General features: G+C 47.8%; 1 protein-coding gene across 3 annotated transcripts in view; it reads right to left on the bottom strand.

The window, feature by feature from the left end:
- Positions 1-15392, bottom strand: part of LOC147105547 (ATP-binding cassette sub-family C member 9-like) — a 221659-nt gene that overhangs the window by 16975 nt on the left and 189292 nt on the right. For all 3 annotated transcript variants that reach the window (XM_086010011.1, XM_086010013.1, XM_086010012.1), the window contains 3 exons: positions 13232-13362; positions 6135-6213; positions 5677-5785 (listed from right to left, as the gene is read on the bottom strand). In XM_086010011.1, coding sequence (XP_085866137.1) covers positions 5677-5785; positions 6135-6213; positions 13232-13362 — 319 coding nt within the window. The remainder of the gene's footprint in view (positions 1-5676; positions 5786-6134; positions 6214-13231; positions 13363-15392) is intronic.

Here is a 15392-nt window from a genome sequence, read left to right as displayed (position 1 = left end):
GTCGCTTGGGTCTGAATCTGAATTCTGTCCATCTGAACTCTTCTCAACCACCTTGTGTACTTTGTTGTACTTTTCCTGTGATGGCTTTTTTTTTTGGTTGTTGGTCTTCTTCCCTGACCGGCATACTTTGGCTATGTGACCCAGTTTGCCACATTTCCTACAGTCCTGGTTTTTAAACCAGCATTGGTTCTGGTCATGTGTTGTCTTCCCACAACGATAACATTTCGTTGCACCCGAAGTAATTTGATCCACACTGAGGACCGCTGCCTTCAGCTGCATTTCCGCAGTTCCTTTCGCTGCGGCTTCGTGTGATGCTGCAATAAGGACAGCCCTATCCAGTGTAAGGTCGTTCTCTTCGAGCAGTTGCTTTTGCGTTCCTTCCTTCGACAACCCGCACACGAACTTGTCTCGCAATGCCTCTGTCAGATTTCCTCCAAACTGGCAGTATTTCGCTAGCCTACGCAGTTCGACCAAGTATTCCGCGTTGCTTTCCTCTTTCCGTTGCGTTCTCGCATAAAATTTGAATCGTTCCGCCAACATCAGCAGTGTGGGGTTCAAGTGATCCTTCAGAACAGCAACAATATTATCGAAGGTTTGATCCGCCGGTTTAACTGGTGCTAGAAGATGCTTCAATAGCCCGTATGTCTTCACCCCCATCGAGTTTAGCAAGGTTATAGCTTTATCGTCATCCTCTATTTTATTGGCCTCACAATATATCTCAATGCGTTCTACATACGTGGCCCAATCTTCTACCTCGGAATCGAAATCGTTGATGTTACCACGCTTAGGCATCTTCACCTCCCTGATAAACAACAACGAAATATTTCTTTAACTCTTTTTTTAATTTTTTTTTTTTTCCAAGATGGCGGTTTCCCCGCGCTTATCTTCTTTCCCCGCCCCTTTCAAAATGGCGGTTCCCGCTTCTGTCTTTTTCTCCGCCTACTGGCGGCTTCCCGCGGTTTCCCGCGCTTATCTTCTTTCCCCGCCCACTTTCAAGATGGCGGTTCCCGCTTTTCTTCCCCTGGCAGGAGGGGTAAGCTTTTCCCTCGGGCGACGGCCGCTGGCTTTCGGGGTTCGCAGCCTGCGCTTCGGCTTCAGCGCGTTCCCTTCTCTCGGCCGGGCAACCGGCTCTGGTTACAACCCGTTGACGGCGAACGGTCTCAGCCGCTGGCTGGATCTCGCTCAGTCTCCCTCGCTCAGGCTCTGTCCCTCCGGTGCTGGGTACAACCCGTTGACGGCGAACAGTTTCAGCCGCTGGGCTGGATCTCGCTCAGTCTTCCTCGGGCTCTGTCTCTCCCACTCGCGCGGCTCTCGCTCGCTCTCTCTCGGGCGCTGTCTCTCCCGTTCGCGCGGCTCTCGCTCGGGCTCTGTCTCTCCCGCTTGCGCGGCTCTCAATCGTGCCTCCCAGCCCTCTCGCAGTCCGGTGCTTCCCTCCCCGGCTGCGGCTGAGTTCTCCGCGATTTATTTATTTTATCTCTTCCCGCGCCTTACGATCCCGGTCGCAGCGCCTCGTGGTTGCGGTATTTGTCCGGCCTTTTTCGCCGTCGCGGTCTAGTCGTCTCACGAAGCTCCCCAGCCCGCTTGTACCGCGGCTTCTGCTCCACGCTGCCCCAGTCTCAGCGCCTCTGGGCCCGACTTCTGTCCGGCTCCTTTCCCCCTCGACTGTGGTCGAGTGCACCGCCCTTATCCTCCGTTTATTTGTTTCTATTTTCCCTTTACTCACAGTCACCGTGGTCGACTTGCTTCTCGTGTTGATCGGCTCACTCACCACCATGGCAGAAGGGACAATCCGTGCCTGTTGCTGATGGAAGACTTCGGACTAGAAATTGAGTTTTGGCTTAGCCAGGGCTTTAGCGCCGGAAGTTAGTGCTGGCGCTAAGTCCCCCTGCGCGCGCCAAAAATTCAGCAGGGCCGCGCCCAAACGGCTGCCGGCGCTACTGAAGGGTCTTTGCGGCGGTAAATCGGCGCTAACTGCCGTTTCGCGCCGCAATTCCGGCGCTGCGGCACCCGATGCGGTGCGGCAGGCTCGGGAAGTGCAGGCCTCCTCCTTCCCTTAAAGAGGAGCTGCCTGCACCCGATCGCGGCCCGCGAAAATCTTTTAAAAAATGAGCCCGGCACCTCGGACAAGTGCCGGGCTTGCTTCTGTTCCGGGGGGGGGGGGGGGGGAAGTCCGGGGAGGGAGCTGCGGCCAGGCGGCCGGCGGGAAAGCGGCCGGCCGCCGCGGGGCCTTTAATGCGCCGGCGCACAGACTCGTAAGACTCTGTTGCCAGAGTCTTAGTTGCGGCTGTCACGGGCGAGGCGGCCGCAACTGAATTTCGGCGCTGGGGCCCGTCGGCATGGCAACCGGGACGCTGCGCACACCGATGACGTCATCGGTGCTGGCGCAGCGCTACCGGTCTACCGCGGCGTAAGGGCCCCAGGCAATTTCGGCGCCGGCGCCAAATGCAGCGCTAGGCCCTCTAGCGCCGCAAAATCGGTGCTAAGGGCACTCAATTTCTAGGCCTTCGTGTTTGAATCTTCCTCCTTTCTTGGTCTGCAGACTCGAGTTTTCTCTCAGCAAAACGACGAGGGCGGGTGCCTCTTTTCGACGCTCGTTTACTTCTTCAGAAGTATTGTTGCCGCAGGGTAAGATCGAACTCGTCGCCACTGTAAAGTCTGTGGGTTGTATAGCGAAGTAATACACAGACTACAAGAGTAACTTAAACAGGACTTTACTATTCGAAGGCCAGGGCGAATCTGCCCAATAAATTCTGCCACAGCACTTATATACCGGTGTGGTCACTGTCGGTATTACAGTATACAGCAGCCAGGATAAAGTAGTGCCACACCTAAAATAGTTCTCTTAAAGGTGGATGGTTACATACAATAGTTCTCTTAAAGGTAGAACAGTTACATACACTACAGAGGCTCCGTGGAGCGCTGCCGCGTTTCAACGCCCCTCCCCTTCAGTTAAATGGGAGGGCCGCTGCACACTCTGCAGGGCCTCCAATGGCCCACGCTAGGCCACCAGGACGGCGTCTTGCCGCGGTCGCAGCCCGGTGCCAAGGCGCGGTGCGGGCTGCGTGATGGCGGCTAGGACCACACCATGGTCCACCACAAAGGGCCGACCGCCAAAAGAAAATAGCAGCGCGGGTCGCGGCCACACCTCCCCTTTAAATACCGCCCCGTGAGCGGAGGCCGGCCCGGTTTGTGACCTGCGAGGCTGGCGCTGACATCACCCACGGCAGCCTCGTGGGACGCAGCCAAATTTCTGCCGCGGGGTGGTAAGGGGTCGCAGCAGACGGCGATGACGTCATCGCCAGTGGCGCAGTGGCCCGGGGCGCTACCGGCGGAGGCGCGGTGCTATCGGGTAGCGCCTCGGCAATGCCCCACCGAATTTCTCGGGAGGTACTTCCCCCCCCCCCCAACGCACCGGCGATAAGCCCTTTGTGCCCCATTAGCGCCCCCCGGAGGTGCTAACGGCAGGCACAAAGGAGCCAAATTTCTAGCCCATTAGGTGAATTTCAGTACAGGTGTTTACTATTACAGCAAAGATTGCCTCAGGACAAATAGGTAGTCAACTGGGATTGTGATGTATGAAAGCTTAGTGACTCCACTGATAGCTTAGTTTTCCAAGGCCAATGGACTGGAATGAATTTCCAGCTTTCAGAGGTACCTGTAATGCACTGATAATGTAATACTTATGTGATGCTTTGTAAACACTGGTCTCACCTGAAGTCTCTCACCTTAAAATTATGTTGTGGGATAAGAGAGTATTAATGCTTACTACATTTGCCTGAAGTTCCTCTCTCCACTATTTTAGCAGAGGTCTCAACCCACTTATTTACAATAGGTTGACACTGTCACTAAAATAGTAAGAGTTATTTCAGAGAAACACATTAAGCATCCGTACAGTATCATCTCATGATGTAACTTCAGGGCCTGCGAGTCTATATCTTGCTTAAAGCATCCTTTTTCTAGGCCGACTAGTTATTTACTTATTGGCCCTGAATTTCCTCTGAGTTTTTGCTGCCGTGCCATCATAACCTGGTCGTGAGTGCAGTGGAAACCCTGTTTACGCACATGAAAGGGATTTCCGCCGCACTTCCGACAAGGCTATGGCTGTGACAGAAAGCCCGAGGAAATTCAGGGTGATTGTGTGCAGAGCAGTAGATTTTTGATTTAAGGTAATTACTGGTTAATATCGCTATCACAGGCTAGAATGTAGGGACATAGGAATTGCGAGATGAAGAAAGGCCAAGGTCCATCTAGCTCACCTTCTTGATAGTCGTATGGTACAACAATAAGGAAGCTGTTGGCTAATCACAGCAACCAATCTCTATCAAATGGTCTACAACAGGCCCAGACATGAGGCGAGGAAAACTCCAGTGGTGGAGAACTTTGGGAACCAGAAGTCCAAAGTCACCTGTTCCTCCCAAGCCTGCTGCACTGATCACAATATGTCATATTCTGTGCCATAACATAGAGATTGAGCTGCACAATTTATCAGTCGCAAGGAGTTTAAAAGTATTATAAAGGTATATAAATGCCACTGAGAATCACAAGAAATAGATTACATGACCTGCTGATCAAGCATCAGTGGATTGCTGTCGCGACACAAAGATATATTTTTCCATTTCACATTGTTGTCCATAGATATTCTATTTAAAATAATTTGGTGAGTTTTTGACTTATAGTTCTTATCAACTATTATTGTTCAAGAAACCTCTGGAAAAGTGGTTTAATTCTTTTTCTTGACTGACTGATACCTGAGATGGCAGGAATGACGTATGAGGAGAGATTGGGTCGATTGGGAGTTTAGAAGAATGAGAGGGGATCTCATTGAAACTTATAAAATTCTAACAGGACTAGACAGACTAGATGCAGGAAGGATGTTCCCGATGGCGGGGAGTCCAGAACAAGGGGTCACAGTCTAAAGATAAGGGGTAAGCCATTTAGGACAGAGATGAGGAGGAATTTCTTCACCCGGAGAGTGGTGAACCTGTGGAATTCTCTACCACAGAAGGCAGTGGAGGCCAATTCATTAAATATATTCAAGAAGGAGTTGGATATATTTCTGAAGGCTAAAGGGATCAAGGGATATGGGGAGAAAGCAGGGACAGGGTACTGAGTTTGGATGATCAGCCATGATCTCATTGAATGGCGGAGCAGGCTCGAGGGGCTGAATGGCCTACTCCTGCTCCTATCTTCTATGTTTCTATGTTTCTATGTTTCTTTTGCTGTGTCATACCAGTGGGAGCATGACATTATTTCCACTGGCAACTCTCCATAAGTGTTTAGACTTGTACTTAATTAATGGCCATGGCTGGGGAACATGGTCAGGGCGACAGAGATTTTAAGACCTATGCTATAAAGGCTCTGACAGTCGAGATTACTTTGATTACGTGGAGGAACCTATCGCTGTGAAAAGCTAGGAAACAGTCTAGGCATTCAAAGCTCACTGGGTTCTATATCTGTCTTTCTTGCTTTCTCTTCAGCTCTTTACACATTCAACGCTTTCGGATTTTCATCGCAATGACATTCTGTGCTTAATGTAAACCTCAATGGTGAATTTGACACATAGCAGATGAGCAGACGTGCCATTCCTATTTACGGCATAGTCTGGGCCGCTATCCAAGACCAAGGAAAGAACACTTAGGGTCTTGGAGCCAGCAATGGCTGTAAGTGCTTGCTTACCGAATGGATCCACTAAAAAGTACAGGGTCTTGCAAAATAATGGAAAGTCTGGAGCGAAGCGTATGAAGAGGGAGCTTACAGATGTCTATTCCATCAATGACGATTTTACCTATTATATAAATACAATAAAACACTGTAAGTACAAAGAACAAAGAGCCAAGCACTTTCTCAAATTTATTGTTGCTTAAGCCATTTGGGTTTTTTTTCCAGTTAAATAAATCATGTTTGCAGATTGATGAAATCCTTCGATTGTGAGCCTTAACCAGGAGCAGCCAGTGAAAAAAAATTGGTTTAACCATAAATCAGAGCAGCCAAGTGACTCCTCCCTGTGGAAACGAAGCTGTAAATCAATGCCTGAGATAATGTCCTGCGCTCTCGCAGTAATTAAATAAGAAGGTTACCATACACTTAACTGTTTTACAACGTTGGCAGACAGCATGACCTATGGCAAGACTGACCTTCAAATATATCCACCATCCTGAAAAAAGCCAGAGACAGGGAAGATTTTCCACTGCCGGTGCGCCCACAGATCCCAACCTGGAAAAAGAATACAACGCACGTTCAGACATTGCACATTTTTTTGGTTAATGTCAAACGGGCTTTAATGCGTGGACTATTAACTGGAAACCAACTTTTATAATATTTTGCTCACACACGATAAAAAAAAACAAATACGTGTAGCGTAGCTAACACACACGCTAAGTGTGCACTAATCGGTGGCAACGTGCGAGTGAAGGTTCCGCTGTGTGCGATACCTGCCCGACCTGTCGCCCACTGCTGCTCCTGCCTTCAAAGGTGCGGCAGTAAGCATAAAGGAGAGCAGCAGGGAATGGGATAATGATTTTTTTTTATGGTGACAGACCGCAGCGACGTTTATTAAATTGAATTCGTAGCGAAATGAAAAAAAAAGCAGGAAGACCATAGATTAGGGTAAATAATGCACAAAAATAGTTAGAGGAGTGATAAACGGTGAAATTGTGAATCCAGTGAATATAAAGACCTCACTGAAATGTAAAATGCCAAGTGCTCAGCTTCTCCCATTGCTGGAAATCACCCGTTTGTATTTTGCACTGAAAGGCAGAATCTTTTCGTTTTGGTCTGGCATTTGTTAAAACAGTGAGATTTCATTAAAAAGAGAACCTCAGTAGGTTGCGAATGCAGTAATGAGCAAGCTGGAAAAGTCATAAAGGTTTTCTTTCATGACCTTCCAATAAAATTTATTGATTACTTAAAAAGCAAACAGAAGTCAATAAATACTCCGACTTAAACACCCAGCTGTGGCTCAGTGGGTAGCACTCTCGCGTCTGAGTCAGAAGGCTGTGGGTTCAAGCCCCGCTCCAGGGACTGGAGCACATAATCTAGGCTGACACCTCAGTGCAGTACTGAGGGAGTGCTGTACTGTTGGAGGCACCGCCTTTTGGATGTTAAACCGAGGCTCCGTCTGCCCGTTCAGGTGGACATAAAAGATCCCGTGGCACTTTTAAAAGAAGAGCAGGGGAAATCTCCTTGCAAACATTTATCCCTCCAACATCACTAAAACAGATTATCTGGTCATTATCACATTGCTGTTTGTAGGACTTTGCTTTGTGCAAATTGGCTGCAGCGTTTCCTACATTACAAAAGTATTTAATTGGCTATAATGCGCTTTGGGATGTCCTGAGGTCATAAAAGGCACTATATAAATGCAAGTCTTTCTTTTTAACAGCCAGTAAAGTCTGATTGGCTGCACCAACCAAGATGCTACCAACCATATCTGCGAGCATTGGCACACTTACAGTGGTAAGTGGGCAGCACGGTGGCATAGTGGTTAGCACTGTTGCCTCACAGTGCCAGGGACCCGGGTTCAAATCCGGCCTCGGGTGACTGTCTGTGTGGAGTTTGCACATTCTCCCCGTGTTTGTGTGGGTTTCCTCCGGGTGCTCCGGTTTCCTCCCACAGTCCAAAGATGTGCGGGTTAGGTTGATTGGCCATGATAAAAATTGGCCCTTAGTGTTAGGGGGATTAAATACGTGGGGTTATGGGGTTACAGGGATAGGGCTTGGGTGGGATGGCTGTTGGTGTAGAGACCGGGTGCTAGGGTTTGGATGATCAGCCATGATCTCGTTGAATGGCGGAGCAGGCTCGAAGGGCCGAATGGCCTACTCCTGCTCCTATCTTCTATGTTTTCTATGTTTCTATGTATGTATGATATGATTGGAGGCAGAATGGTGGATGTGGCCAATTCAGCTCGATTGCCATCTAATTTCTCTGGCATGCCTCTTTTGATCTTGTTTGCCCACTTGCAATGAAATCCTGACATGGAGCTTTTGAAAACAATCCTCATATCGCAAAAATTGACCATTGAAAAAGTGACCATGTAGTTTTAGGTGCTGCTTTTGACAAGTGATCCAGTTAGAATCATAGAATGGTTACAGCACAGAAGGAGGCCATTCGGTCCATTGAGCCTGTGCTGGCTCTCTGCAAGAGCACTTCAGCTAGTCCCACTCCCCCGCCCTTTCCCCGTAGCCCTGCAAATTTTTTTCCTTCAGGTACTTATCCAATTCCCTTTTGAAAGGCATGATTGAGGCTGCCTCCATCACCCTTTCAGGCAGTGCATTCCAGATCCTAACCACTCGCTGCATAAAAAATATTTTCCTTGTGTTGCCTTTGGTTCTTTTGCCAATCATCTTAAATCTGTGTCCATTGGTTCTCAACCCTTCTGCCAATGGGAACAGTTTCTCTCTATCTACTCTGTCTAGGCCCCTCATGATTTTGAACACCTCTATCAGACCTCCTCTCAACCTTTTCTGCTCTAAGGAGAACAATCCCAACTTCTCTAGTCTATCCACGTAACTGAAGTCCCTCATCCTTGGAACCATTCTCGTAAATCTTTTCTGCACCCTCTCTAAGGCCTTCACATCCTTCCTAAAGTGCGGTGCCCAGAATTGGACACAATCCTCCAGTTGAGGCCGAACCAGTGTTTTATAAAGGTTCATCATAACTTCCTTGCTATTGTACTCTATGCCTCTATTTATGAAGCCCAGGATCCCGTATGCTTTTTTAACCGCTTTCTCAACCTGCCCTGCCACCTTCAACGATTTGTGCACATATACCCCCAGGTCTCTCTGTTCATGCACCCCCTTTAGAATTGTATCCTTTAGTGTATATTGCCTCTCCTTGTTCTTCCTACCAAAATGTATCACTTCGCACTTTTCTGCGTTAAATTTCATCTGCCACGTGTCTGCCCATTTCACCAGCCTGTCTATGTCCTCTTGAAATCTATCACTATCCTCCTCACTGTTCACTATACTTCCAAGTTTTGTGTCATCTGCAAATTTTGAAATTGTGACGTGGACACCCAAGTCCAAGTCATTAATATATCAAGAAAAGCAGTGGTGCTAGAACCAACCCCTGGGGAACACCACTGTATACCTTCCTCCAGTCCAAAAAACAACTGTTCACTACTACTCTCTGTTTCCTGTCACTTAGCCAATTTTGTATCCATGCTGCCACTGTCCCTTTTATTCCATTGGCTTCAACTTTGCTGGCCTTTAACACCCTTTCAGTGGGCTTGATACTAGGTGGGATCTTTACAGGAAACGTGGGAAATCTAAAGCTGCATGCCAATGCCTTTATTTTTATGCCTTTTAAACACATATTACACAACAATGGTGGCAGAAAACCAGGTATGTGCCTTTACTGAGTGTTTGAAACGAGCAGGGAGCAGTGAGTTTGGGAATCTTGATTTTCCAGTCCGGCTTGCCCAGATACCATCAACGAAGCTGTTCACACTGAGCAGAGCCTCTAACATTTGGTGTTTCGTCATTAATGGAGCTTCGGTGAATTTTTAACCCAAATTCCCCAAATACTGGTTTGATGCACGTTAATGCACATACTTGTTATTAATGGCCCATAATTTGCTGGAGCGGGGGCATCTCGGGGCATGCTCCGTTAGTTAGACTTTATCCCTCACCCTTCAGCTCCAAAGATTTTTGCGCTGCAAATTACTGGAAGTGCGAGCTGATGACGGCGCAATGAGGGCAACGGGGCATCTCGGACCTTGGTGAACGATGGGACCTGCAGCTCATTTCCTTAACCGATGAGGTTTAATGAGAAATAAACAGAGGAACAACGGAGAAGGAAATATGGTGAATTAGAGTCAAATCAGGTACAAAAAGAGAAATAAAGAGAGGGAAAGAAAGATTGGATTAATAGAGAGAGAAAGAAAAGAGGCAGGAAAAGTAAGAAAAAAGTTTTAAAATGTGAAATTTTACATTCAGAATCTCTGAGAACAATTTACTACATGCAGGAATGAGACTCCACAGTTTCAACTGTTCCCTTTCTGGGCCGGAGAGGTTGAGTGGCAATGAAGGAACATAAATCTCCTCATTAAAAAGGTCCTTATGCTGTTAAATACCAGCCCTACCCTTTGGCTGTGCGTTTAATTGGTAATTTCTTGAGACTCATGGGGAGGTTGATGGCGAGCTGCCATTTTCACGAGGCAAATTGCCCAACAAGTGCTCAGCCACAAAGTGCTGCATGATTTACACACCAACAAAAACGAGCTCGTTAAACTCGCTGTTATTTTGCCAGCAAATTCTGCCCAATATTTTTTTGTCTCGCTAATTACTTGCTAAGCACCAATTCAAGGTCATAATATACTTGTGATCGCTTCCATCCATAACACATTAATGGTACATTACAACGGTGACTGCACTTCAAAAGTACTTCATTGGCTGTAAAACGCTTTGGGATATCCTGAGGTCGTGAAAAGCGCTATAGAAATCTTTCGTTCTCTCTTTTCACTATAGAAGTAGAGTCAATGGTGGGGTAATTTTAACCCCCAAAAATAGGTGGGTTTGGGTCAGGTGGGAAGTAAAAATGTAAGTAATCTCAAACCCAAACCCAACACACCTCAAACCCACCCACTTCTGGTTTTAACTAGGGCGGGCGACCAACCCTCTCCCGGTTGGCAGGATGCTCATTTAAATATTTTAATGAGGCTGGGTGCCTCAGATTTTCTCTCTGTTCTAGCTTTACCACTGGCCAGCCAGGTTTCCCAGGCCTCGGGAAACCCGGCAGCTAAAGGGAAGCGAGGACAGCTGCACGGAACAGATAAATGCTTTTCCAGCACTGCTTGAGGGCCAGGGGGAGCAGGAGTGCTTCCCCCCCCGGCCCCCCAAGCAAACCTTTTAACCTCCCCAGCATTCGGACCCAACCCCCCCCCACGATCTGATGCCCTCACAATGTCCTCCACGGCCTGTGATCTCCTCCTGCCCCCCCCCATGTCCTCCATGGGCCCTTCCCCCCCCCCCACAATCTTCTCCCCTCCTTCCCCGGCTCTCCCATCGGTGACCCCCCGATATCTCCTGGACCCACATCGAAGCCCCCCCCCCCACCCCACCCTGAACCCAGATCCCTCCTTCTCTCCTCTTTGCGCCCCGGCTGTGGCCTGGTGCCAATGGCCTACCCATTTATGGCTCTCATCTGGCTGGCAGCGGCTGGGAAACGGAGTCCATAAATGGTAATCAGGTCCTGCCGTTAAACTCGGCAGGATTAGGGAAACCAGTTCTTCCAGGTTTTCCGACCCAAAGCAGACACCCGCTCCCTCCCTGCAAATATCGGGGCCAGTGTAACAGAAACAGTCAACAGAGATCCAGTAGAGCATAGCACATTTCATCAAAAGGAGCACCTCAACTGTTTCACTTCTCACAGTAGCATGGATACATTAGAACGGAGGAGGAGTAGAGGGCAGAAGTCAAAGATAGTAGGAGCACCAGTCGGAGCCATTATTATCCCAGACAAGATGTGTACCAGCAACAACACCACAAGTGTGATTCATTGAGAAGCAATGTATGAGAAGGCTACGTCTGAGTAAGGACGCCATAAAAGGAAGAACTTGCATTTATGTAGCACTTATCAGATCCTCAGGATATCCCAAAGTGCTTTACAGCCAATGAACTACTTTTGAAATGTAGTCACTGCTGTAATGTAGGAAACCGGGTAGTCAAATGTGCACAGCAAGGTCCCACAAACAGCAATGTGATAATGAATAGACAATCTGTTTTTTAGTAATGTTGGTTGAGGGATTAATGTTGGCCAGGACAAAGGGCAATCCTCTGCATGTTCTTTGATATTTCTCAATTTCTTCATTCTACATTTTCTTTTCTTGATCCTAACGGGTTAGTTCTCTACCATCACATTAATACAAAAAGAAAATACTGCGATGCTGGAAATCGGAAATAAAAAGAGTTCTGACGAAAGGTCACTGACCCGAAACATTAACCCTGTTTCTCTCTTCACAGATGCTGCCTTGACCTGCTGAGTTCCTCCAGCATTTTCTGTTTTTAGTTCTCTACCATGCTCATTACTTCCCTTTGTGTGGCATTTCCTATAGGCTACTGCATAAATTCACGTTAAGTGTACTCAGGTACTCAAGGAAACTCGTCTGACATCTGTAATTTACTGGGATTGACATCATGACTACTTTTAAACTGGGTTTATTCATGCTCATTCTTTGTACTTTTCTCTGACATCTTCCTCCACATATCCTTCCAGACTTTTCTGGAATATAAGCCAAATTGAGTTCTTGTGTGGTGGCCTTCCCTCCCTGATTCAGCCTCTGGACATTCGTGGCTTGTCATTTCACCCCATAGACACCACTTCCTTGTCCCTCATGCTATCATCTATAACCTGCAGATCTTGATGCATTCACTCCTTCTGCACTCTCTTTCCATTTGACCCAGACATTGTGCACACTGGGGCTGTACTGAGCCACTGCTTTAGTTATTTTGACTAAGTGGCTGTTCAGCTCATCCAGCAGCTTTCTTGTAGGTACTTTTCAACTGGCCAATCTCTTGTGTAATTTTTAGCTTATCTTAACGTACTTGAGCTTTATCCAAATGTGATGAAAAATGGGTAACAATTTAAGCTCCCATTTAACTCACTGCCTGCACAATATGAGTAACTTCGCTCCACAATGTGAGTGGGGGGCGGGGGTGGGGGTGAAGTTATTAAATCACGAATCTGATATTATGAATTGAATGGATGTTTGCACACACTGTTACACACAAAGTTAATTCTAGTAGTAAAACATTTACAAATATATACAGTGCCGATGTGACAGTGCTGCATTGTTTTCTCATTATTTCTTTCAATCTTCTGAGCGAATTAAAAAGCAAAACAAAAATTAAATGATGAAAGAGAGAACACTCTATTGGCCCAGTTGAAATAACCAGATATCAGTTCTGTCTGGCTGTGGGTCTAACACAACACAATACACAAACCAATGAAAATGGTGGGATTAATCTGATTCTGTACCTCTGAATTGAGAAATAAAGCAAGCCAGTTGCATAACATACACTTTGAGAACCAGTGAGATTCAAGCTTGAATTTGAAATTTCTTAAAATGGGTTAGGCTGTGTAGATTACATGGTTGATGTAATCAGTTCTTTTTCAGTCCCATTGCCTCTTGCAGTGCAGCACTTGCCCTATTGCCTATGATAAGTTTGCAAAATCTCTCGGACTTCTTAGGAGGACCATTAAAGAACAAGATTTGTAAGACTCTCTTAATTACCTTTTGTCCAGGTGTGATGTAGGCTTTGACATGTTTAAGGACAGGTTTGAGAGTTGGGTCATATCGAACACAGAGATCCTGAATCTTTATCTCTCCTTGCTGCGGCCAATCTTCTGGGACCTGGGAGGGGTCTGGGTAGAATATGAAGATCGAGAATGGGTACATAATCGCAAACAGATACATAATCGCAAACAGATATTGTTAATTCAGGTCTTTTTAAAGGTCTTCGGAATTTGCTTCAATCTAAATCAGTCCACATATAACCAGCTCAGAACAATGCATCTGCTGACTTTCTCTCCCTTCCTATAGGGGGGCACCACCTACACTGGGTTCTTCCGTCTAAACGTACAACCAGGATCAGGAACTTGGCATGTGGGGAATCACAGGTGACAACCAGTACCCTAGGACTTAGGGGCACTACACTTAATTGTTTTTAGATCTGGAGAAATTCCAGCAAAACTTCTTGAACATCACTTCCTGGTGGGAAATCGATGGGTTTAGACCAAACATCAGTTTTACACGCCACCTGATTTTGATCTCCATTGACTTCGGAACATAGGAACAGGAGGAGGCCATTCAGCCCCTCGAGCCTGTTCCGCCATTTTATTAGATCATGGCTAATTAGGCAGATAAAGTTTAAATTACGCCCATATAATCTAACCTACATCACATCACATCAGGATATTTATAGATATTTTAACTGACCCGTTGATACACACTACATGCAGCAGGAGCACATATCGGAGAGTGCATTAGAAGTAGGAGCGCAGAGATCACACGCCTAAATGCTTGATATCTGCACCCACTGTGCAAAGGCTCTGGGGCCTAGAAATTCAGTGGCCTGCGCCACCAGTTTGCGCCCAAAGAGGGCTTTTGCACCACTGTGCAAACCTACCGCGATATTTAGCGGGGCGCTAATGGCGGCGTTAGCCAGTAGCGCTGCGCCGCCACCGATGATGTCATCGGTGTGCGCAGCGCCCCGCTATCGCCCCGCTGGCCATATTTGGTTGCTGCCGCCTCGCCCGCGCCGGCTGCAAACAGCGACCGGTACACGGGGCCTACCTGTGCCGGTACTGGGGCGAGTTAAGGTGGAGGTGCGGCCGGCCGCTTTTTCGGCGGCCGCCTGCCCGCACCTCCTTCCCCGGCCTCCTACACCCCCCCCCCCCCCCGCGGCATTGCCGGCTGTTTCCAGAGAGCCCGGCACTTCTCCTTGGTGCCGGGCTCATTTGCCGGCACTCGCGAGCGGGGATCGCGCGGTTGCAGGCACCTCCCCCTTAAGACTGAGAGGAAGGCCTGCAGTACCGCAGGCTGCCGTGCCGCAGCGGGTGGCGCTGCGGCACTTTGCACGCCGATATTCAGTTTCAGCGCCCCAAGCGGGGCGCCGAAACCCTTGTTTAGCGGCCAGCTTCTACTTGGGGCGCTGAAAGTGAATTTCCCACTGGCGCAAGTGGCTCTGCGCGCAGCGGTAATTCCGGCGCCCAGGCGAGTTGGGCGCCCCTAACTGAATTTCTAGGCCTGGGTGTGGTGTGCTCATTCATAAATCTTACCCCTCTAATCCTGTGCACAACATGGAACAGCACAAAGGACTTAAATCCATGGTGCAAAGAAGTCACATTTACTCAGATTCTACTGACATTTTAGGGGTGATTATGTGCTCCTGACCGGGAGCGTGGGTTATAGTAACATAGGAAGAGGAGCAGGCCATTCAGCCCCTCGAACCTGTTCCACCATTCAAGGAGATCACGGCTGATCTGTATCTTAACTCCATCTACCCACCTTGGTTCCGTATCCCTTAATACCCTCGCCTAACAATAATCTATCAAACTCAATTTTTAATTTTTCAATTGACCCCCAGCCTCAACAGTTTTTTGGGAGAGATAGTTCCAGATTTCCACTGCCCTTTGTGTGATGAAGTGCTCCCTGGTGGAGCAAGGATGTCTAGCTGCAGTTGTACAGGGCCTTGGTGAGACCACACCTTGAGTATTGTGTGCAGTTTTGGTCGCCTTATCTGAGGAAGGATGTTCTTACCATGGAGGGAGTGCAGCGAAGATTCACCAGGCTGACACCTGGGATGGCAGGAATGACATATGAAGAGAGATTGGGTCGATTAGGCTTGTATTCACTAGAGTTTAGAAGAATGAGAGGGGATCTCATTGAAACT

Source organism: Somniosus microcephalus, chromosome 17, assembly GCF_052327205.1.
Source record: "Somniosus microcephalus isolate GS21.2 chromosome 17, FLI_Smic_1.0, whole genome shotgun sequence".
Classification (NCBI taxonomy): Eukaryota; Metazoa; Chordata; class Chondrichthyes; order Squaliformes; family Somniosidae; genus Somniosus; species Somniosus microcephalus.
Note: the sequence above shows the minus strand (reverse complement) of the source record. Positions and strands in the feature narration are given on the sequence as shown.